Below are 25,721 nucleotides of genomic sequence, written 5' to 3' on the forward strand. Positions count from 1 at the left end.
ATGATGAAGAATACTTCAATACCATTATTTTTTATTAGAAATCATAAGAAAGAAAGGTCAAACAAAAGCATCTGACTTTAAAGGAAACATTTAAGCTATTTCTGTTACAAGTTTAATTATAATATTTCGTAAATTATATTACAATATTTTTATAAAAATAAAATAATTAAGAATAATCACAATAATTCAGATTTTTCGTTTGAAACAGAAACAATCGTAATTAAAATGGTACAATAAATGTCCAACTGCTGGATGGATGGACCCAGGACCCGTGCAAAATCATTAAGCTCTAGGTAAATAATTATCTTAACTACTGAATTGTTTTTTTTAATTTTACCGGTTAATAGTGCCGATTGTATAGCATAAATAAATGAATTAAACTATTGTAACTACTACTGTAGAACTAAAAAAATGAAACGAAAAACAAATTAATCATATACACTTATAATTATGTTATGTTTATAATTCATCTCGTGCTTAACGGTGAAGGAAAACATCGTGAGGAAACCTGCATGTGTCTAATTTCATTGAAATTCTGCCACATGTGTATTCTACCAACCCGCATTGGAGCAGCGTGGTGGAATAAGCTCCAAACCTTCTCCTCAAAAGGGGAGAGGAGGCCTTAGCCCAGCAGTGGGACATTAACAGGCTGTTACTATACTGTACTTATAATTAAAAAATATTATATTTTACATATAGTGAATAAATTGCATAATCTTCATTAAATACATTTTATTGTCCACATTAAAAAAGAACTTGCCGTTATAATATGAACTATAGATCTTTTTAATATAAGAAAAAAGTAATATCCATTTTGTTAAGGGAAAAAGTCTACATTCACAAAGTTCCTTTTTCCATTTACAATTTGTCAAATTTGGGAGCCACTTTTGTTCCAGCGTTAGTACCTTAAACTATAATTAATCTCGAGTTTGAGCCATATTTATACATATAACATCAATGGGCTTGTGTTATCTGAATAGTCTATTAGTAACTAAATGATTGATCACATCATAAATAATTAGTTTAATAAATTACATAACTGTTCGTCCGTTCTATTCTTGATCAGCTTTTTTTCCGACTAATTCGAACTTCCTTTCTTCATGGTGATGACGCTTCACGCGATACTCCATCAGTTCGATGGTGGTGTATCCCGAGAAACCTAAGATTAGAAGACCCACCAGAACATATAACCTGCAAGAGAATATATACATTATTATTAACTCTTACTCGATTAAGTAGTGAATCATTCTATACGTAACAGCCTGTGAATGTCCCACTGCTGGGCTAAAGGCCTCCTCTCCTCTTTTTGAGGAGAAGGTTTGGAACTTATTCCACCACGCTGCTCCAATGCGGGTTGGTAGAATTCACATGTGGCAGAATTTCAGTGAAATTAGACACATGCAGGTTTCCTCACGATGTTTTCCTTCACCGTAAAGCACGAGATGAATTATAATCACAAATTAAGCACATGAAAATTCAGTGGTGCTTGCCCGGGCTTGAACCCACGATCATCGGTTAAGATTCACGCGTTCTTACCACTGGGCCATCTCGGCTTCAATCATTCTATATTCGATATCAAATATATATTTATTTTTTTTATTTTTTTATCACACTGAGTTCCATCATTGGCCACGCAACGACTCAGGCTCTTACGACCTTACTGATGGATATTGTATAGTGGATGCCTTGTTAAGCACTGATTTGTCTCTTTCTGTCACCGTTTATTTGACATTTGATAGAAAAAGACGTTACTTAACTAATGACGCCCTAAAGAACATAAATGTAGGCTTTATATTAAGTTTGGACACCCCTATAGAATGTTAAATAAAAATGACACTGGGATATTGTATTTCGAGGCTATGAACCTTAGAAGTTTATCTATATACATATAACACAAATTTTATAACACAACTGATAGGTGTCTGTACATGGAAGATATATGAGCTATTATTGGGAGCCGCAATAGTACCCAAAACATAGATTGATAGATTTTTTTCAGTTTGTCTGTGCGCTTGTGCGCGCTAATCTTAGGAACGGCTTAACTGATTTGCGTTGCGGTTTTTACTAATGTATTGTGGCAAACTTCACTTAAAATTTAGTGTTTGTTTTATTTCTGTCGGTTTATGAATAAAAAAGTAATGTCAATTTTAAGAATCATGTCAAACATTTATTCGTTAAAAATACTAAGTATAAAATATCTGTTCAGTTGAATTGGTTGAAACTTTAAATACCTATAAATAATAACCTGCAAAATGATGATAATTAAAAGCTTACAGGAACAAAAGAAAGTTGAAAAAATGGTCAGTTTCAGCTATTTAGATTCTTCCAATGTAAGTTGATTTCAGATGTATATGATCAATCATATTAAATACGGTTCAGTTTATGCAGGAATTACGTCGGTTAAACGTGCCCACACGTGTAAAGCACGCCGACTGTCATGCATTGAGTTATATTCAGCGAACGCAGGTACGTCGGAGAAGCACGGCGCTCACTGATAACAGGGACCTGGTAAACCTCTGTCTGTATTCGTTTGTAATATATTTTGTTAGGGTAGTGACTCTTTAAAAAAACTGTACATATTACGGATTAAAAAATATAACAATATATGTTATACACATTTCTTTTCTTTTTGGATACTAAACGTTTAACTAGCTATTGCCCGCAATTTCGTTCACGCGTAAATATAGGTAAAGAGAAATGTTGCATCAGTTGTATGGAAGTCTGATTTGTGATTTTAAACTAATAAGCATGAAACATCATTCTGAATGAAAAATGTTGCAAAAGAGGGAAAAATGTATTCCTTTTGAGAGCTTCCGTTGCGTGCTCTGAGTAAACGGTTAAGGTTACAAAACAATAATGTATGACAGAGTTGTTCCTCTTAAAAAGTTCTAAAAAAAGTCCGCGAAAGCATATCTCAATATTTTCCGGTTGACTCATTATAACCTTTTGTATGGTAATCAATTTTGTTCTAAAATAATGCATTATTTGCGAAGTAGTTATACCGTAACCGTAACAACCTGTGAATGTCCCACTGCTGGGCTAAAGGCCTCCTCTCCTCTTTTTGAGGAGATGGTTTGGAGCTTATTCCACCACGCTGCTCCAATGCGGATTGGCGGAATACACATGTGGCAGAATTTCAGGGAAATTAGACACATGCAGGTTTCCTCACGATGTTTTCCTTCACCGTAAAGCACGAGATGAATTATAATCACAAATTAAGCACATGAAAATTATTCAGTGGTGCTTGCCCGGGTTTGAACCCACGATCATCGGTTAAGATTCACGCGTTCTTACCACTGGGCCATTCCTGGTCTCCTCGGTAAGCCGTATATACGTGTCAAAACGTATATACGTTATGAGATGATTTCACTTTGACCAAGAAGTAGTTATACATGGCATTAATTCTTAAAAAAATATCGACATAAAATTCTAAGCAGTTTTTAGTAGTTTTTATAGTTATGACATATTTTAACAGGTACTTGAGTTGGTTGTTTGAAAACAATCATACTTAAGTATTTGTTTTCAGTTTGTAAATAACTTTGTAGGTTATAAAGTTCATAGGTTAAATAGGTATTTCGTTTCATCGCCGCAGATGTTTTTTTCTCATTGTCTTGTTAAATTTATACTTAGTCGGTTAGTTGATAATAAGTACTTATTTTTTAAATACACAGATTTAAAAAGCCAAAACTTTCAGTGAAGGTATCATTTGCAGTCACGATAAATAAAGCACAGGGAAAGACATTCAAGTGTGTCGGAATAGATTTAAGGGAATGCTGTTTTTCTCATTGCCAACTGCATGTTTGCCCTATCTAGATCCAGGTGCTGCGAAAACCAATAAATACGAATATACCACAAAAATAAAATTAAAAATGTTGTATATACTGAAATATTATAAGTCTGCTCTGAGATTGTGATTTTTTTAAGTTATATGCGAGTGAAACCGCGGGCACAGCTAATTCGTTAATATATCTGAGCACGTCTAAACCCTTAATAAGATATTATACCGTTCAGGAACCAGGCTTATTATACATATTTGTCGTACCAACGTGAAAACTTACTATATGTATGTATCATCGATCAGTGATCGGGTATTTTTTTATAGAATAGGAAGGCGAACGAGCATATGGGCCACCTGCTATTGTAAGAAATGTTAACCATCGCTTATTTCACCAATGCGCCACCAACCTTGGGAACTAAGATGTTATGTCCCTTGTGCCTGTTATTACACTGGCTCACTCACCCTTCAAACCGGAACACAACACTACCAAGTACTGCTGTTTTGCGGTAGAATATATGCTGAGTGGGTGGTACATATCCAGACTAACTTGCACAAAGCTCTACCACCAGTATAATATCAAATAGGCATAGTAACAAATAAAATACCTACACAGGCTGGATAATGCATAGCGTAGGGTCAATGTATATTATATAACGCTTTTGATTGTAATAAAAATATCAAACTTTTTGCTACAAACGTAATAAGTTATTATTATAAATTAAATATTTATATATATTTATTGATATTATGTAACATTGCTCAACCCCTAAGCTTTTTTTTCAGCCCAAAAAGAATGAGCAAAGAAAACGTACCATCAGGCGCGCATTTTGCTCATCATTATAAAGTAGGCGTCATTTATAAAAATACACTATCAAACATGAAACATATTATATATTATTTTATACTCATTAACTTCACTTTTTAACATTAACTTCAGCCACAAGTTTTTGATTATACTTTCTGATCAGTAAAAAATAGATGTGCCTAGTCTAGACTGTTAATGAAACATACCTGGTCCTCACGCATAGATATGGTGCTGATGCATACGAGAGCACACTACCAGTAGCTTCCCATAAACGAAAGTTAGAATAAGCCGCCTCCTCATTTCCCGGGAACAGGATCCCGGAGAGAGCTGCAGAGAATATTCATTTACAATGTTTAAAATGAAAAAGTAAACAAATTAATTTTATAGTAATAGGCATATTTATAAAGCTGCATAATGCAATATTAAGACACGAATTATTTGATTCAAGATTTTTATTATAGTCATACCGTTTACTTGGACAAGCCACACGGCATCTGCGGTTCCCCAGATAGCAGCAAGTATAAAGAAAACAAGCCATTGCTCAGGATCTGGTCTCCATAACAATAGTGACGTCAACAAACATAGATTCAAGAGCTGTAAAATGAGATTAATTTAAATAAATCAAAAATAAAATTATATTTTATTCAAGTATTTGTATACTTATGTGTTGCATTTCGAGTATAATAGGTGTACCCTAATGAACTTTGTATAACTGACACTTTATGTTAATTAACAATTATTTGTCCTACTTTAATCCTAAGTTAAATACAATATTTTAGTATTACATATAATACGTTTATTATCGCTAGTAATATTTATTGTTATTAAATAAAAATTCATGCCAACTTACAAGAGCAATAACCATGACTGGAAACCGACCGGTTAGTTTGACAATAGCACCCGCAATCGGTGCCGCCAGAGCATTGAAAACTCCGAAGCAAATCATCACGAACCCAATATTGCTAATCCCGTACGCACAACCTACAAAAGCCTGAAAATGGAAACAAAAAAGTGTGATAAAAATCCTCGTAATAGTTCTTACAAGCCCTTCTAAATTTAATTATATTTTTTTTGTATTTGTAAAACATTCATTGTCCTTCAGGGACAAACCTTCAACAGTTATATGTAATGTTGTTATACTAGTTGTTCTTTAAAGTAAAAATAGAATAGTCTTATATAATACTAGTTCCCGCCCGCTGCTTCACACGTTTTAGGGAGGACTACCCTATATGTAATCCTTCTCTATACCCCTAATAACGTCTATGCAAAATTTCATGACGATCCGTTGAATAGCTAAAACGTGAAAGCGTAATAAACAAACTCACTTTCATATATAACATTAGTAAGGATGATATTATATTACAATATTAATATTAAAAATAAAAAGTGAGCATTGCCATCGCACAACATTAGTTAGTTCTATATATTTTTAACAGTGCTTGAATTTAATTCTTTTGGTTGATTTGTGTTCATAATTTATCTCGTGCGCGGCTTTGACGGAAAACATCGGAAAAACTTTCATCGATGTATTTCTAGCTTTTGCTAATTTTTAAAGTTGATTTAAAGTACGTTTATGTCACATAAACTTATCGTAAATTCACTATACGTTGAATTAGAATTAGTATATCAGTTTTCATGAAACTCTAAATATTATGTTATTAGTATGCAAAATAAGGCGACGTTATAACTAAGAAACAAGTATTTCATCAATATCAATTTACAAGATAATACATTAGCTAGGCGCTGCCTGTGTTAATATAAAAAAGATATTTTGCATATTATATATTACAATGCCTAACCAAATGTAATTGTCACAACAATAACTCGGTGAAAGGTTGTCAAAGCGGACACTGGAATGACCTTCAACTAATAATAGTAAACACCAACCTCGGGCAGGAAGCTAGTTACGTAAATGAGTTTGCGATTGTTTTAATGGTTTTGACAAGGACAACTCGTACAATTGAATGTACATTATAAGAAACATATCTGCAGTGTGGAATATAAACCACACATATTATTATTTTTAACAAAATTACATTTTTATTAAAAAAATGTTTCCAAAATAGACAAATAAACCTTAAAATCTAAAATACCATAAGGCGTTGACTATTTTTTTTTTTTAAATAGGTGTTCGGCACCTTTTGGTAAATGGTCACCGCTGCCCGCAGGCATCCACAATCACATTTTAATCATTACTTACGTCGCCAATACGCCACCAACCTTTGAAACTAAGATGTTATGTTGAGCCTACAGATACACTGGTTCCTTTCAATCAGAACACAATAATACTATGCTGTTAGCAAGTTACTTATTGTTGCAGTTTAATTCTGAAATATTTTACCTGTGTAAAGTCCGCCGCCATGAATGCCTGTTCAGCGCCGATGTAACCGATAACGGGCAGTAACAACAATTGGTACTTGTGCCTGAGTTGGCGAAGCGTAACCGCCAGCAATTGGAACCCTGATTTGCCTTGGGCCATCGGCTGACGTCCGGTGTTATATCTTAAACATAATTGAAGTCATCTTACTAATATTTAGCGCATATTTATGTTCGTCATATTTTTGTCTCGTCATATCATTGATAAGAAGACATTAATCGCTATATAGTGACCATGCACAGATAAAAAATCCGCAATATAATTAATCCTGAATAATAAATAACAATTATTGTCATTTTTGATTCATACTCATAGCATGTAAAAATTTCTTTAACAATAAATTCATAACAAAATTGTGTTTTTTTTTGTTAATATTATTAAAATATTCTCTTAGTTTACTTTTTTATACCTGCTTAGTGAATCCACACCAACGACAACGAGAATACTCGCTGAAGCCATACAAGCTAAATAAACACCTGCAATCAACTGAATCTTAACCGGAGAAGGCGACTCCAAATTTGTGTTTTCCTGGAACAGTTAGAAGTTATCTTTCCACTATCAGAGTTAATTCAATTTCAAGATAAATCGTAAATCACTTTCAAGAGTCGTAAAAAGAGAAGTATTAGCATTTGGGAAACTTTATTAAACACAAGCCGAGTTCCGGCTTTACTTTATTCGTACGAACCATACCGCAATAACCAGCCTTCTCAGAAGACCAAAGAATAATAAAAATAGCCTAATAGCTTTTTGACCGTAATAAAAACAACTAAGGTCCGTACAATTATTAATAGTGTAAGTAGAGAACGTTCATTTTTAAAAATATTTACAAGATTGTCTTTATTAAAAATATAATTACAACTCACATGTGCATCGCTACCGCTGCAGAAGTTAACTCCGCAAGTTGAACCATAATCAGGCGTAGCTATAGTATAGTTCATAAGCGCTGCTACCTCAGGTACGTCGATGACCGTTTCATTCATTAAAAGCGTCACATCTCCGAGTGATGAAGACAAAACTGAAAAAATAAGATATATTAAAATAGGTTGAGGGAGATTTTTCCAAAAATGGACTAAACTATTTTTGTTTCAATATAACTTCATCTAGATGTTAATATGGCTAACCTCGATAATAATTAATGTACGGGTATAATCATAAGTGTAACATTTTGTATTTATGTACTTATAAGACAAAAAATTGTACACCACACACAGTCTCCCTTAACCATTCTTCTACTTCCCTTTGGGTTTACTTATATAAACATGAAGTAATCTACTTACTTGCTGAAGATACCAGGTTACCCCATATTTGTGCCATTTGGTAGAACATAAAGAATAGTCCGAAAAATCTAACCACAAGTACCTCAGCTGGTACACCTGATAACTTCGCGTAGGGCTCTGCCACCTGGTTAATAAAAACAAAACATTATAAATCAATATTAAATAGATATGTTATTAAGTGTTCTCTCACTGGAAATGAAAGACTGCTTAGAATTCGCAATCTCATTCATCAAGCTGTTCAGTAAGACACACATTTGGTGTTAATAATTCCAACTGTGGTTACGATACGATCCTAACACTGTGTTAAAAATTACTTTTGAAATATTCAAATTTCAACTTCAGAAAAAATATAAACAAATCAAGATTGATCATATCATATGTCATATCATACGTGTCCGTGAATCGATCGCGTTATGAGTGTATGGCAATAGAGTGTGCTAAGTCCACACACTATTATATTTCAGCACACACTTGTGTAGTATGATATCTCCTGTGCGACTCAACTGCCCTTGAGAATAGCCGCCGTGGCGAAACAGCGGTCAGTAGGACATTATATCACCGTATCAATCAACATTTGAAATTTAAAAATCACTCATAAGGTAAATAAAACTATTTTCAAAGCAGGACTTTAGTGTCAGGATATGGCTTATTAACAAGAGCAGCACGTTCTAAACGATTTTTCCATATATAATATTTAAAACGGTTCATCAATATGCAAACTGCCTAGTGTGATTCTAAACATGTAATTTTTACGCTAAGGAATTTAGTAATCACAAATATGACCTTTACACATATTGGACCAATTCCCTATTTACAACGATTTAATATGCATATGTACATTATGAATGATATTAATATAAGGAAGTCATTCCTTCGTCCTTAAAAATAAAATTAAAATAAATATTTGAAATGACCCTTTTTTAATTGTGATCGAATAACTAAAATCTAAATAATATGACAATGATGATGATGTTGGTGCACTCCTGACCGAATTCATGGCGACTATCCTCATTCGGTATAGCCAACTGCACAAGCGATGTTATAGTGCACAAGTGTGTGCAAACATAGATGAACTCTCTCATCACTCTCATAATTCGACGGAGCGGCAATCCGACACGACCTGAGAAAGTTCAGGTTCAATACCAAAGATTTTATGTGCTTTCCTGGTCCGACCCTGAGTTAAAACTCTTTTGATCTCGGGATCCGCAGCCTATAAGCTAGCCGATGAAGCAATCAAGATACAATTTAATTAAGAAACGATAGAAACGATAATTTTTATTAAAATATATTTTAAGTTACCTTAGCGATATTTATTTAAGGCACTTGATAAGAAGTACAGTAGTCGTCTGATTCTTTCTATTATCTACACCTATTAATATTTAGTTTGTCTTGTATGGTATACTTACAACAGACAAGTATGTGCATTTAGCACACCAGAGAGGACCACCACCGAAACCGACCATCATTCCCGCTGGTACCAGCGTGTGCAAATACGGGTAGAATTGAGCAGCTATAAAAGGCATGTACGCTATAAAAGAAACTGCGATTGCCCATTTGCAGCCAAGCCATCTAAAATTAAAATAACAAAAAATCACAAATGGAGTATTTATCCCAAAATTTATTTAGAGATGCTGATAGTATTCTGATCTAATTAAAAACTATTAGTCTAGTTTTTACACAATGCGATTGATATCTGATCTCCGCTGACGTTTTTATTTGCGTACATTAAGAGGCCCACAAGGACGACATTGCCACAGATCTATACACCTCAATTATACCAGTCATAGGAACTTCAACCTTAGATATTGCTTCAGTCCTTACGATCGGTTACAGAAGAAATATAAAAAAATTCGAGAAGTTCGATTAACAACATAATTGATTATAATAATAAAATGGATGGTCCAATGAATGGAGCACGTCGATTCAATTCGAATCTGTTTCTTATGTGTGTTTTCTTGTTCGTTGGTGTACGAAAACATCAAACACGATGTCCTTTTTTTCTTTAAGGGAAGAACTATTTGTACAGTAGTAAAACATTTACGGGTTGATCTTAAATAAATTTGTGTATAATAATAATAGTGTAAAATAATAGTGGAAAATGAGCTCGACTTTATGATGATTTTTACATACAAATTGATTATAGTTAAAGTATGTAGATAGCACAAATCATTTTAAGGTATGCTAATAAAATATAAACCATATTATGAAAACTAAAAACGAATAATCATTTTGTAGCATATTTTTTATCGTTTTATCAAATATCGGTTTAGCGCTTGATATAAAAACCAGAAAATGGAATAACTAAATTCAATATACCTAAATGTAATCAATATCAGTATTCAATATACTTGTCAATTTACGTTTTTTCAGATATTATTCGAACCAGCAGTGTTATTCTGTAGGAAGTGACTATGACGTATGTCACTCGTGAAATGTTGAAAATCGATTTGCGATGGTACGCTCACGGTACGTTATTTTAATTTGTACATAAGAATGTTTTAAATGTTATAGTTTATTATAGTCAATGTCGCATTACACTTTGTGACATTTCAAGATCATTGTTTTTTTTTTTTTTTATAGAATAGGAAAGTGGACGAGCATATGGGCCTGATGGTAAGTGGTCACCAAACGCCCTTAGACATTGGCATTGTAAGTAATGTCAACCATCGCTTATAGCCAATGCGCCACCAACCTTGGGAACTAAGATTTTATGTCCCTTGTGCCTGTAATTACAATCATAATCTGCGGTGAGCTTAAATTTTGTTCTTATATAATAAACTATCTAATATAATAAACTATATGTCTAGTTTGTAAGATAAATATGTTTCAGAACAGTTTTACTAATATTAAAATGTGAATTCTTACCTCTACTTAGTATTTAGTAATTAAAAAAGTTGTTTTATATAATCATCTAGGTCCATTATAACAAAATAATAATTTTGTGCATTTGTTTTAAATTAAAAATAAGACATATATTCCTCTATAGATTTGACAATACAAAATTGTATTCATTACAAAAAAAAAAAAAAACAATGAACACAACACAATTATTATCATTACAATCAATGGTAAAACATTTTTTTTTTATAGTTTGTCTGTGCAAATACACTTACCATGGTTTTTTTTTTCTAAATTGCCTATAAAATATTTATTTCCCCTTTTTTTAACATAACACAATATTTAAGTTATGTGCATATGATTTGCTATAATAGACGGTTTCTAGACGTAATCAATTTATCACTTACTCGACATCAGCTAGGTCGCTCTAATCTGTTCTAACATTGATCCAATATATGTACAAGATTATATAGATATGAGCGAAATAAGTACACGTTATTTTAAGGTAGGTTATTAGCACGATTGTAAACAATAATATAATATTAGTAGCATTAGCCTCCTTTTTTTTTTGGGGAAGCCTAGTCATGATCATCACACAGACGTCGGATACGCCTTCTCAGAGCGGCCTCAGAGCGAAGTTAAATAAAAACGTGTATGAGTAAATAAATTTAAAAGCCTATTTAAATATACTATTGAGGTTTTTGTTTTGAAAACTCAATACATAGACAAAGATAAAACATTTCCGTACCTTTTTCTTCTCTGTTTGTGAATCAATAAATGTTTTTTCAAATTCTAAATAATGAATTTCTGCTACTATGCGAAGACTACTACAAATAATTACGAAATAAAGATAAATCTATATGTCTTACAGATATTATTTTTTCTCTTTCTCTTTCAACAAATTTGTTTTATATTCTATTTTATTTAACAGTAGTCAATATTGACCTTGCTTTAATATGTCTTTATATAACAATTGAGTTAGTACAATCATATAAAATAATTAAAATAATCAAATTGTCATTGAAAAGTTCACCAACTTCATACAACGTTTATTGACCAAAATGACATGAATCCTTTATCTGTATAATAATTAGGAAATGCTTTGGAACAACGTACGTCCTCTTTTTTGTAATCAAATGAATTGTTTATTGTCATTTATTGTATTATATTTTCATGTTTATTATCAATTTATATTAATTTATTCTCATCAAATAAAAATAATAGTTTTATTTACATATATAATACTAATAATTTTAATTTTTTTGCAAAAAATAATTATATTTTATATTTGAACATCCTCATAGTTTATAATTACATACAGTTTTTTTTATAGAATTGGTAGTCGGACGAGCATATGGGCGCACTGATGGTAAGTGATCACCAACGCCCATAGACATTGGCATTGTAAGAAATGTTAACCATCGCTTACATCGCTAATGCGCCACCAACCTTGGGAACTAAGATGTTATGACCCTTGTGCCTGTACTGGCTCACTCACCCTTCAAACCGGAACACAACAATACCAAGTGCTGCTGTTTTGCGGTAGAATATCTGATGAGTGGGTGGTACCTACCCAGACGAGCTTCCACAAAGCTCTACCATCAGTAAAACGCTTCATCAGTGTAATTTATCCTACATTACAAATCACCGCCATTCAATGGACCCCGAAGTTGTTACGATGCCACAAAATCACCCATTTTTAATATTTATTTTGAAATGTTTGAAATATTATATATTCGATTTTAGTTTTACGTTTTAAGATGCAAGATGTATACTTTTGTACACTCAAATTTGACGTAAGTGTTTATTTTAAATATAGTAATATTTTCTCGTGTGAGTGAATTTAATTCATTCTGAATCGTTCTAAGCTCATTTGACTTTATGGTGCGCTTGACATATTTGAACTCTAGACATTATGAAACATTAGACATTTGGGAGTGGACGTAACAGAAAACTGGTCACTTTAACATTCAAGACTTTCTAGGAGACTAAACACTGTCAGTCAGATTACCATGACTCGCTGACATATCAACACACAGCCCAATCAAACTACTGGGTAGCCCCAGCACTATGAAAATTTGTATACGGGTTCCATTTACACAGAAGATTAGAGTTTTTAAAAATGTAACTCCTTAGGTAATGATGAAAGTTTGTATAAAAATGCTTTATTTTTTGAAGAATGAGCTATAGAAATTGCTCTTTAGCAACTCTATTGTGACGATTATGACGCCAGCGAAGCCGTGGGTAAAGCGCAGGTGTACCATAAATACTTACTTTATAACCAAAGCTGGTAGAAAAATATTTGATAATATGAGAGAAAAGTATATAGCCGCTAGCGTGAAGGTCCCAGCCGCAGCGTCAGTGTTCACGGAGCTTTGCAGGTTAGCAGCGCCGTGGAATGCCGTGAAATGCACCATAAAAGCGAAACCCAACACGAAGATGTTCCGATTTATCCTCCATTTCTCGTTTTTACCAAACACCACGGAAGTACTTGGCATTCTGATCTGAAATTATTAACGCAAAAATCAATCAATCTGAGTATATAAAACAGTTGTAATTTTTATCAATTTTTTTTTAATACAAGTAAGCGGGTATCAAATTGATCCGGCTTTTTAAATAGTATTTCAATTGCCTTCTTCTTTATGATTTGGTTTACACAGATGCACAGTATACTACATAATTAAAGTAAAAAAAATATTTATAAATTTTTATAATAGACGGTCGTTTTTTTTGAATAGTGTAATATTTTTTTTTTAATCTTATATCTGAAGTGTGTCTACGGTCGACAAACAATTATATTAAGTTTTATAAATGACACATACTCTATTAGTTATAAAACAAATAATCACCTTAATACGTTTTTGTAATTATAAATCAATAAACAAAAAACAACAAACGTTAACACGCGCATAAACTTAATTATTACTAGCTATAACTAGACCTTCATAAATGTGATTAAAATGGTTTTTTTTTTAAATAATAAAGTCAGAAGACGGCTATTCAAAACTATTTATAACTACACGCTTTGCAATAATGCATTATATTACCTTAATGAATATTTATTTGAATGATAAAATTATAATTGTTTTACGATATAATTATATTTTTATGAATATTATGAAATGGATTTGGTTTATTTTTAACTGTATTAAATTTTTAATTTCGATATCCTTTGTTTTCTGTTATTTAACCTCAACGATTAAATTATTAAGATCATAAGATATATGTGTCCTGCAGTTTTACTTGGATATAAGTATATATCTATTTCATACATTTGACGATTACACATCTTACTGCTGAAACTTTGGATGTCGGATCGTTAGTAAGAGAAAAGTTTTTATATCAAAATCCATGCGTGTCAAAAACGTTTCGAAAATAATTTGACGACAAAATTGATTATATAGTTTATTTTTGTCGTCAAATTCGATCAATTCGTGCCCTTGTTTTTAATACATTATTTTATTATTCATAGCAATATAATAAAGATTGTATCTCTGGACCGATTCCGGAAAAACAAAGTGAACGATTCGAAAAAAACAGTAAACGATTTTAAAACGCTGCTATAAATATATTTTACTTGTCATCATATAGGAAATAGTCTCTAGGTATTTATATGACCATGAAGTGCTTCCAATTTCATCAACCATTCTTAAAATCGGAAAGTCAACTTTGTATAAGAAATTGTACTGGACAAGTGTTTGCACAAACACACGACCTTCCTAAACCCCGCTTGTTATTGACAATTTCTTGACAAAAAATAAACCAATGACTTTTATTGGCCCGAAGCAGGATTCCAACATATCGGTATATGTATACATACAAAACAAATGCTTCTTTACTTCTAAGTAGAGTTTAAGTTAAAGTTTTATGAATTGTTTTTTTTTTATTTGACTGTAAAAATTCATTCACTTATGTGTTGCATCGTTGGCTACGTCTAATTAATCTTGTAAATTTAGAATACAAATACAGCGTATATTAAAAAGAAGCAACTATAATAATGTTTAGTCTTATTCCATTTAAATTGATAACTATCACGTATTATTATACGCAACAAAATTATATCCTGTTGAAATTAGGTCAGCATACATTAATATGTAGGCCTGTTTCACTTTCTATCCCGAGAGAATAAACTACAATGCTTGAATAATAAGTACATTAGAAGATGTTTATATCGTGTTGCCGTAGCTAAAAATAAATGACCTACATATTTTACCTATTTTAATTAAAGACATACGCAAAATATTAAATCAAATTCTTTGACTGAAATTATGGTGTGAATAAAAAAAACATAATTCCTTCGAAGTAGACCTGACATGTCCCAATGCAGTCATTGTTCCTTTTATACTCAAAGAATAATTTTCAGTGGGAATTATATATCTCGCGGTATTATTTTATAACCAATATGAAATAAAAAAATGATAATAATCGTGTCGAGGCACGGGAGTGTACACATTTCCAATTTCCAGACTCCGGGCTGCCACTGAGAATTTTCTGACGGAAAAACCAAATAACTTATAATTGGCCCGACCTGGGAATTGAACCCAGGACCTCCGGATCTACGGCCTTATACCAAGCCACTAGATCAACGAGGCAGTCTTATATGTATAAAATATTATACAAATATTAAACTAAAAGGTAATAAAATATAGACATAAATATGTAAACAGGTCATTCCAGCGAAGTTTTGGCCTCGTTGATAACTGATAGTTTTATTAAAAGCTAGATAACAGTTACCTAAGTAATTCACAAGTTTATCTGATTTTCTTTAAAGTAATTAATTTTGGGTCTATCTAATTACTGAATTGTCTAAAGGCCATCGCGATTAACATATTATAAATAACATTATTCGCTTATTCTTTGGAATTTAATCATGGCGATTTGAATGAGTACAGACGCTGAACCAATATTAACCATCTTTTACGTCGTCAATGCGCCACCAACCTTGGAATTTAAGATGTAATGTATCTTGTGCCTGTAGTTACACTCACTTATTTTACAAACCAGACATAGCAATACTGAGTATTGCTGCTTGGCACTAGAATATGTGATAAATGGGTGCTTGCACAAATCCCTACTACCAAGTAAAAATTTTAAGTTACATAGTCTCCACATAAAGTTCTTCTTATTAAATTATCCATCCACAATGCAAATATCTGTCCAAGTAAAAAAAATATAATATGATTAAATAAAATGATAAAATTAAATGTGCCGTGTGGTGACGGCGACGAATATCACCGCCCCATCTCGTCCCGTGGTGGGTGTAGAAATCGACCCGAGGAAATATACACCAGACAACGGGCAGCAGCGTCTCTCTAAATACTATGACCAACTTACTGCGATCGCAAACCCGTCTGCCAATCTGCGTGGCGATTATGGCATATCCACCCAATGATTCGTACAACTAAACCACGGCCCCTAGTCCGAACGAGTCGAAGCCGTTGGATGCGGGTAGCGCAAGACTGGCCAACGTGGAAATCCTTGGGGGAGGCCTTTGTCCAGCAGTGGACGTCTTCCGGCTGATATGATGACAATTATTAAATATAACAAAGTCCAATATTATGATATATAAAACATTATACAATCAATCTTTTAACAAACAAGAACAAGAGAGAAGACAGAAGAGAGAGAAACAAGAGAGAGTCAGATAAATACGTTTTTCAACTCAAAAGAACTGACGTTAGAGTATTACCAAACAGTTATACTTTTTATGACTGTGATTTTTGGTTTGAAGGGTGAGTGAGCCAATGTTATTAAAGAAGATATAATATCTTAAAGGATATGTCTTGACAGAAGTTGCATATAATTCTTAAATTATCAGTGATTATGGTGTGGACATACCTACCAACCCACATTGGAGCATCGTGGTAAAATAATCTCCAAAATTTCTGTCCTCAACAGGAGAGTAGGCCTTAAACCAGCAGTGGGACTTTATAAGCTTTTACTTTTTATTGGCCGAAAGTGATCATTTACCAGCAGATCTTTTGCTGTCGGACAATTGACCTTTAAATAGTATAAGATCAAGGTCTGTAGATAATGATAGAGAACAGGTCTAAGGTTGTAACTTAAATACACGTGACAATATCGTAAGTTCGATATTTTTACATAGGGGAAATCCCGTTTGCGGTAACATAATTAATGTCACCGCACTTAACTATACCGAGAATATTTAAATTAAATCTACATATTTATTAAACAATTGTAATGTTAAATTATTATTAATTCATTTTATTGAGAGATTTTTCCAAAAAATAACTTATAATAACTAACCTAAAATATTTCCAAAGTTTTATAGACATATCTCGTAAGTATATTATTAATTCGTATGTATTTCCTTCAAAAGTTTGGAAACCTTATAAACCGTTTATTTACCCTTAAAATTCACAATCTTTTTTATTTTGATTAAAAAATGTGATAGATAAAAAGATAGTAGAACTTTCACAATACAACAATAAAATTTTATTTCGATCGCAATATTTAAATTTAGCATAATATTTATAATACAAACAAGAATGACCTTCAACATCAAAAGGTCAAGGGGCCTCGAATAAAAACGATTGTTATCGTATCAATGCTTCGTTTGAATGCTACTGTGTCTAAGGACTAATAATTTTTTGCAACGTTTTTATTATTGTATTTAATTTAAATATGATTTTAATCGAAATTGCGATTAAACGGGGATAACATTCTTTGCCCTATGTCAGGTGATCATTAAATGATCACAGTAGCTATATTTAATTTCTAAAATATGTTATAAAATATATATAAAATAGTGCTACATTAAACTTATTTGTAAAGTGTAAGCGTTTGCCTGAATTAGCGTTATTTAAATACTTCATTATAAAAAAGGCTAGATGGTTAGAGGACGAGTGGTTAGAACTCGTGAATCATAACCACATAACGTGGGTTCAAAGCCGGACAAGCACCTCTCAATTTTCATGTGCTTAATTTGTATTTATAATTCATCTTGTGCTTAACGGTGTAGGAAAACATCATGAGGAAACCTGCATGTGTAATCTCACTGAAATTCTGCTGCATGTATATTCCGACAACCCACATTGGAGCAGCGTGATGGAATAAGCTCCAAATCTTCCCCTCAAAAAAGGAAAGGAGCCCTTAGCCCAGCAGCTTTTTACTTTTCTACTACAATTAAAAAATAATCGTTTTAATATAGTTCAATGAACTTTTGTCAAAAATAAAACCTCAACTAATTACTAAATCATATTTTATATTATATATCATATTATATATTAGTAGTTCCTTAACCTTTACATTTTTTATTTATATACCAACACTGAGTCACAATAAATTAGCAAAAACTTAGTGTGTAATTACAAACATTTCAAAAGATAATTAAACATACAAATTTGAATTTATACTTATTAACAAATTACATTACATTATTATTATTAGTAACTATTTTCAATTTTTATTTATATATATTTAAGGCTTTAATATAATTAATATTAAAAAATAACATTTAATTTTTTTATATATAAAATAAATACTATACTGTCATTTTAAAGAGAAAAAGCATAGAAATGAGACCGCGAGAGGGGCGTGTAGGCGTGTCGCTCCTAATATTGCTATTTACGGCAAGCCCCTTGTCTATTTCTCTTAAATTAATGATCAAAATTGCAAAGTTTAAACTGCAATATTTAATAAAATAAATCGAAGAAAATACTGATTTTTATGTGATAGCAATTATTACTTTGTCGCGACTTAATTTTACTAATATTAGCGTTCACATTAAGCATTTTTTTAATATAAATGTATTTCGTATCTTATACATAAGATACATATATAAACGCGGACTATTGTTTTTAAACGATGAAAACATTCAATCATTACTTTGATATACGATATATACCTATATGTAAGTATATAGTTGGCAACTTAAAAATAAAAATATATTTTGTTATTTAGACAATTACTTTATTTCTGTAAGCGAACAGAAGCGCAAAACTGACGGTTTCATACAATTTAAAGATTTTCGGGTTTTTACCGCGACCATTAAAACCATTTAATCAAAAATTATTTCGAAAATCTATGTTGTAAAAAATGCGAACACCAATTTGAGTTATTTAACTCCATTAGGTACATAATAAATGATCACTCTTAATAACTACAAATGCTTGAACATATCCAGTGTACATATTTTAAAATACATTTTAAATGTTTTTGGCACTATGTATTATTACCCTTGCATATTAAAAGATCGTGTTAAAAACCTACAAACCGTTCTACCGATTGACCTACAAACTTTAAATATATATATCTAGACAATACAATGTCACGACAGTTGATTGTCACAAACGTGACAAGTTCAGCAAAAACCTTAGTCCGTTCCTTATAGAGTTAAAGCAATTACAGATATATAATTTTATAATTGTCATATTGTACTAGATATCCTTATCTGTTAATATATATTACATCCGGAATAAATAAGCTTCTAAGTTCAATAAATAAACCAAGAACGTCTTATAGGAATCGACAATCAATTAAAAATATAAGCTAGTTTGTTTGTATGGAGACATTTATGAGATGGTTCCTACCCAGACGAGCTTGCAGAGCCTAATGTGAGAGAGAGTATTACCAAAAAATATTGAGCTCGTACCACTAAATTGCAAGTATTTCCATTCAAGGAGTAGGTTATAGTAAAGACTGTTGTGCCTGTAATTAGGCTATCACACTCAACTAAATCGAGTTCGGCAGAAAAACAACCTGCATGTTTTGGATTAAAATCTGCCACATGTTTTATCCAACACTCAGCATTTGGAAAGCTGAAACGTTTTCGAGCACTCGATACGTTATTAACGCAAGAAGTTAATGAACTCGTACTAGCGCTGCAGAAATACTTTAGAGTTTACGCGTAGAACCAAGGGCTTTCCATCTGCAGCCTCGTAAGTTAGTTAATAGATGTTACACTTCTAACTTAGCAACATCAACGTAGAATAAGTGGCGGGCAATTCCTATCGGATAATTATATTTTCGTGAGCTAAGCCGTTTCTTTGATAGCAAATTACTAAAAATAAATATTTCATAGAAAAACTTTTCTTAAATAAAAGTCTACTACGACGGTGCAATATTGATTAGAATATTTTTTACGAAATCTACTTAATTTAGTTATAAAATGTGACTAATAAGGTCTATAGTTGGCATTGTGTGTATGTGTGACTGCCTTGTTGGTCTAGAGGCTTGATGTAAGGCCGCAGATCCGGAGGTCCTGGGTTCATTTCCCAGGCCGGCCAGTAAAAATTTATTGGGTTTTTCTGTCAGGAAATTCTCAGTAACAGCCCGGAGTCTGGAAATTGGTACACTCTCGTACCTCGGAAAGCACGTGAAGCCGTTGGTCCTGCGCTTGAACTCTTTCCGGTCATGTCGAATTGCCGTCCCATTGGATTATGAGAGTTAGCACTATAATATCTCCTGCGCAGTTGGCTAATCTCTCTTGAGATTCGCCGCCGTGGCCAAAATCGGTCTTTATGGCATTATTATGTAGTTACACATGTGCAATATATGTATATGCTTATATCAATATTAAACTAGTGAACAGAGTCATATATTTATTTTTATTTCGTATGTCATTTTGTCATAACCAGCTTACTTCGGACATATTACGAGTATACAAGTAGACTTACGTGCGCCAGTACCTAATGCAATTAAAAAACTTTTTACATATGATAACCCTTTTATTGGGAATAGTAGAACTCACGGGGAGCGGAACAGTATCATTTAAAGCAGCATTTAATATAACTATTTATATAGCTGCTTATTTTTTTAGTCAATATGTAAACATTGTCATCGACGTACCTTATAGACACATTCATAATGTTATATTTTTGAAATTAAACAATTTTTTAGAATATTTGAAGATTACATTTATGTCAATACTCCAGTCTAAACAACTATGAACCTAAAAATCGATAAAAATAATAAGAATATTCAAGTAAGTATTTTATTTATTTAGTACCAAATGTAAACATCGAGTATAGCTGAAAAGACTATAAAAAAAAACTTAGCAATATCATGTTCTATGCAATTGTCACTACTTTATAATGTTTTTTTTTTTTTTATTGTATAGGAAGGTGGACGAGCATATGGGCCACCTGATGGTAAGTGGTCACCAAACGCCCTTAGACATTGGCATTGTAAGAAATGTCAACCATCGCTTATAGCCAATGCGCCACCAACCTTGGGAACTAAGATTTTATGTCCCTTGTGCCTGTAATTACACTGGCTCACTCACCCTTCAAACCGGAACACAACGATATCAAGTGCTGCTGTTTTGCGGTAGAATATCTGATGCGTGGGTGGTACCTACCCAGACGAGCTTGCACAAAGCCCTACCACCAGTAAGATATCCTCTCGCCAAAGGATGTAAACGCGACGAAACTATAAAATAGTGTCTGTAGGCAGGTATCGTTTTATAAGAGTGCTGATAACTGATCAATTATTAGTTATTAATAGAATTTATTAATATTTCGAGATTTCAATCTCTACTTCTTATTCGAACTCTAATTTCTCATTCGAAGTATCATTAAGAAACACAACAATGAGAAAGATTGTTAAATTTTACAGTTAATTACGCGCTAAATAACTTAACCCTGACGTTATGTTAAATATCGGTAACGTAACGTAAGTGAATGATATTTACAAATTGTATCTTTAAAAGAGTATTAAGAAACAAGTAAGTCGTATCGTCGAAGCTATTATAAAACATATTATAAAACTTGATTAGAAGAACATTAAGACGTCATTTTGTCACATACACACATAACGTTGTAGTCCTGGAATTTTAGCACCAAAAATACGTTCGCTCCGCATAAAATCTGGCTACTCGATTTTTCGATCTATAAACCGAGAAATAAACACCTAATTCAAAATAACGAAAAATACGAAAATAAAAAGTTATAATCGAAGTTGGAGAACATATCTCGGAAAATATTACCGTAACAGCCTGTGAATGTCCCACTGCTGGGCTCAAGGCCTTCTCTCCTCGTTTTGAGGAGAAGGTATTGGAGCTTATTCCACCACGCTGCTCCAATGCGGGTTAGTGGAATACACATGTGGCAGATTTCAGTGAAATTAGACACATGCAGGTTTTCTCACGATGTTTTCCTTCACCGTATAGCACGAGATGAATTATAATCACAAATTAAGCACATGAAAATTCAGTGGTGCTTGCCCGGGTTTGAACCCATTATCATCGGTTAAGATTCACGCGTTCGTACCACTGGGCCATCTCAGCTTTAATATTAACAATAGAGAAAAAAAGTTAAAAATAAAAAATATTATAAATTTTATCCTCCACAAAAAAGGTTTCTACTGTTTTTGAAGTAAAACTCACCGTTTTCGAGATATTTTGGAAATAGATGATTAAGAGAGAGTGTCTAAAAAATCTTGCAAAATTGTTAATTGACAATCGTATTATTCCCAAAATATTTAAAGCATTCCTTGATTGGAAACGATAATAAAGTTTGAATAGTTAATTATTATCAATAAAGGTAAAAAAGCGACAATTACCTATGAACTTGATGATCTTGAACTTTGTGTTGATCACGGGTTTTAAAAAGAGCAAGTTTTCGTTTTTAATATACATAACATTTAACAACTCTTATCCTCCAAGATGTTTTTTATTCGTATAGCTACCAAACAAAAAAAAACGGCTGACAAAAATAGAAGAAAAAAGTACAAAACTGTTTTGTCTTGGGGTTAAGTTAAGTTAACACGTAAAAATAGTTAATTTTACTATACTAATAATGATAACATCGTTTTCATAAGATATAAATTACACATTTCAAGAATATTGTACATTAAGGAAAATATCGTTTTTGTCGTTAACATACTTATGGAAAAATATGTGTAATTTACATAACAATATTTATAAATCGAATGATTTACTTGAGTGCAAAAAAACCAACTCAAACATTAATTAATTTGTATATTTATCGTTTTCATCCTTAACTTTCTGTAAACTTGATTACATTTACTCATATATATTTTATTTTCTTGGACGCGACATCTCAAGATCAATTACGATTTTGAGAAAAGTACTTTGAACATTATGAAATGAACAAGCCGAGATGGCGCAGTGGTAAGAACGCATGAATTTTAACCGATGATCTTGGGTTCAAACCCACCACTGAACTTACATGTGCTTAATTTGTGATTATAATTCATCTCGTGCTTTACGGTGCAGGAAAACATCGCCAGAAAACCTGCATGTGTCTAATTTCACTGAAATTTTGCCACATGTGTATTCCACCAACGCGCATTGGAGTAGCGTGGTGGAATAAGTTCCAAACCTTCTCTTCAAAAAGGGAGAGGAGACCTTAGCCCAGCAGTCGGACATTCACAGGCTGTTACTTTTACTTTTTTTACTCTTGAACATTAAATGAGATGATAACATAACATCAAAATACAACCTACCAATGCGAAATGCCAATGTTTATGGATGGTGACCGCTTACTATCAGAAGTTCCCGTCCGCCAAGTTAGTTATATACATTTTTTTTATAAAATATGTAATTAAATAGGTAAATATTAAGCGTACATTCAGGCAAATTTCACTTTATTTTTATTTTTGGAAGAAATATATACATAATATGTATTATTTCATTTTTATTATTTAATTTTTATTAAATTTACTTATAATTATATACATATATATTAAATTCATGTATCGTTATCAAAAAATTAACCGATAAATTTAATCGATGTATAAAATATTAAAAAGTAAGTGTTTTTTCCGTTTTCAAGGGCCAAAATAGCTTAATATCAAGGTATGCTATTAATAAGCAAACCAAGTGAGATCGATTCATTTGTTTTCCTTAATGCACTTATCGATTGTCATTGATACTGACACGGAAACGTTGAAGCTTATTTGAATTTTTAAATTTACGCCTTAATTAATAAAATTATTCAATAAAATATTATATAGATAATAAAAAGCGTGAAATATTATTTTATTTACATGCAGAATATATATTTAATTGTATCTAATAATTATGCCCGAGATGGCCTAGTAGTTAGAACGCGTGAATCTTAACCGATGATCGTGGGTTCAAACCCGGGCAAACACCACTGAATTTTCATGTGCTTATTTTGAGTTTATAATTTATCTCGTGCTTGATGATGAAGGAAAACATCGTGAGGAAACCTGCATTTGTCTAATTTCATTGAAATTATGCCACATGTGTATTCTACCAACCCGCATTGGAGCAGCGTGGTGGAACAACCTCCAAACCTTCTCCTCAAAAGGGAGAGGAGGCCTTAGCCCAGCTGTGGGACATTAACAGGCTGTTACTGTAATAATAATGGACACTTGCCGGTTCTTGAGGTAGGATCTACATTTCAAACGATGGTGGTTCTTTATTTATTATTGTAAAATAACTATTTAAAAGTACTTATATAAAGAAAAAAAATTAAAATATATATAAATGCCCAAACTAATTATTAAAAATAAACAGCCTTACTTATAAACGCTGTTTAAGGGTTGATTAGTCAAACAATGCTATGTTCCTCTTTCGAAGGTCAAATCAATGTCGGAAAGCGCGAAATCAGTTTTTAAATAAATAGCCGCTTAAGCAACGTTCATTGAAAAGGCCGTTAATGTATTTTAGCTTGTCAGTTTTCAGCGCTGTTACAATAATTGCTAGATATACATATTATATTATTTAATTATGTACTTTTTGCTTGTTTTATTTACATAGTAATGTTTTTCACATTATCACAAATTTAAAAGAGTTTTTAAATATACATAACGTATTTATTTTTTTATTATAAATACATATTAATTCTCTAATTATGTAAATATTTCCAGTTATTCTTTTCGATGGTTTTAAAACATTATTAACGCTAATATCTTTTATATCTCAAATTTTATTATTTTACGGGTCTGTTCATATACGTGGTATAAGTAGCGTTTAGTTAAATAATTATTTATATATTTTTGTTATTATTAATTTGATATTCGAAATATGCACACACAGTATTATTTAACTACTCACCCCTAAATAATATTAATAGGTAGAACCTTTATTGAAATGTTTAAATTACAAATGTAATTTAAATTTACGTAAAATAACAATTATCTGAACGATTCATCTACTTATACTGAATGTATATTAAGAAATTGTTTGCAATTGTTAAATAATTTAAGGAAGAATTAATATTAAGCATATTTGAGAAAAACTTACCTCTAAATCCAGACGATTCTTAATGCTTTCTTGCACAGCTTAAACTTTTTTTTAAAACAAAACAAACTAGAACCTTTTTAACAATGCAATATTATTAACGTCCAATAATAATAATTGTTTTTTTTTTAATTTATTTTTTAAGCTTAAACGATACCGAACTATGAGATAATAGGACCCTAACTAAAACAGACAAGCCAAGCTCGAGACTTGTAAACCATCGTGTGTTTCCATTACACACCTTTCAAAATGCCTTCATCCACACGTAATCGTAACGAAAAAAACCTTAGCCCCGCAACGGGATCTTTTTGTTAGTAGAACAGATTTTTTATTTGATTGTGATAATGACAATTTGTAGTAGAATTGATGCAGGACCCCAAGAGCTTGGCGTAAGGTAAAGTAAGGTAGGTTAAGGTAGGTTAGGCATTTAACTGAAGCCTGCACTTTGGATG

At 32.1% G+C, this 25,721-nt stretch overlaps 1 protein-coding gene across 2 annotated transcripts; it reads right to left on the reverse strand.

Moving 5' to 3' along the window:
- Positions 1 to 105: 105 nt before the first annotated feature.
- LOC126773972 (UNC93-like protein) lies at positions 106 to 25,462 on the reverse strand. 2 transcript variants are annotated; one of them, XM_050495240.1, is made up of 11 exons: positions 25,273 to 25,462; positions 13,350 to 13,579; positions 9,644 to 9,806; positions 8,238 to 8,361; positions 7,824 to 7,975; positions 7,370 to 7,488; positions 6,925 to 7,084; positions 5,434 to 5,574; positions 5,051 to 5,177; positions 4,790 to 4,910; positions 107 to 1,191 (listed from the first exon to the last, which is right to left on the reverse strand). In XM_050495240.1, the coding sequence occupies exons 2-11, from the start codon at positions 13,571 to 13,573 to the stop codon at positions 1,053 to 1,055; spliced, it is 1,470 nt and encodes a 489-aa protein (XP_050351197.1). In that variant the 5' UTR covers positions 13,574 to 13,579; positions 25,273 to 25,462; the 3' UTR covers positions 107 to 1,052. The 2 variants fall into 2 exon arrangements, with proteins under 2 accessions (XP_050351198.1, XP_050351197.1); XM_050495241.1 differs by lacking the exons at positions 9,644 to 9,806; positions 25,273 to 25,462 and having other exon boundaries at positions 106 to 1,191; positions 13,350 to 13,484.
- Positions 25,463 to 25,721: the final 259 nt, after the last annotated feature.

The sequence above is a fragment of the Nymphalis io genome, chromosome 15, assembly GCF_905147045.1.
Source record: "Nymphalis io chromosome 15, ilAglIoxx1.1, whole genome shotgun sequence".
NCBI classification, from domain to species: Eukaryota; Metazoa; Arthropoda; class Insecta; order Lepidoptera; family Nymphalidae; genus Nymphalis; species Nymphalis io.

Excerpts from the sequence above, each read along its gene's own strand:
- LOC126773972 (XM_050495240.1), bottom strand. The coding sequence starts at position 13,573 with ATGCCAAGTACTTCCGTGGTGTTTGGTAAAAACGAGAAATGGAGGATA. Across the intron at positions 8,362-9,643 it reads AATGCACATACTTGTCTGTT|GTGGCAGAGCCCTACGCGAA; the intron begins GTAAGTATACCA and ends TTTATTAACCAG. Across the intron at positions 5,575-6,924 it reads TGGCGGCGGACTTTACACAG|GCTTTTGTAGGTTGTGCGTA; the intron begins GTAAAATATTTC and ends TTCCATTTTCAG.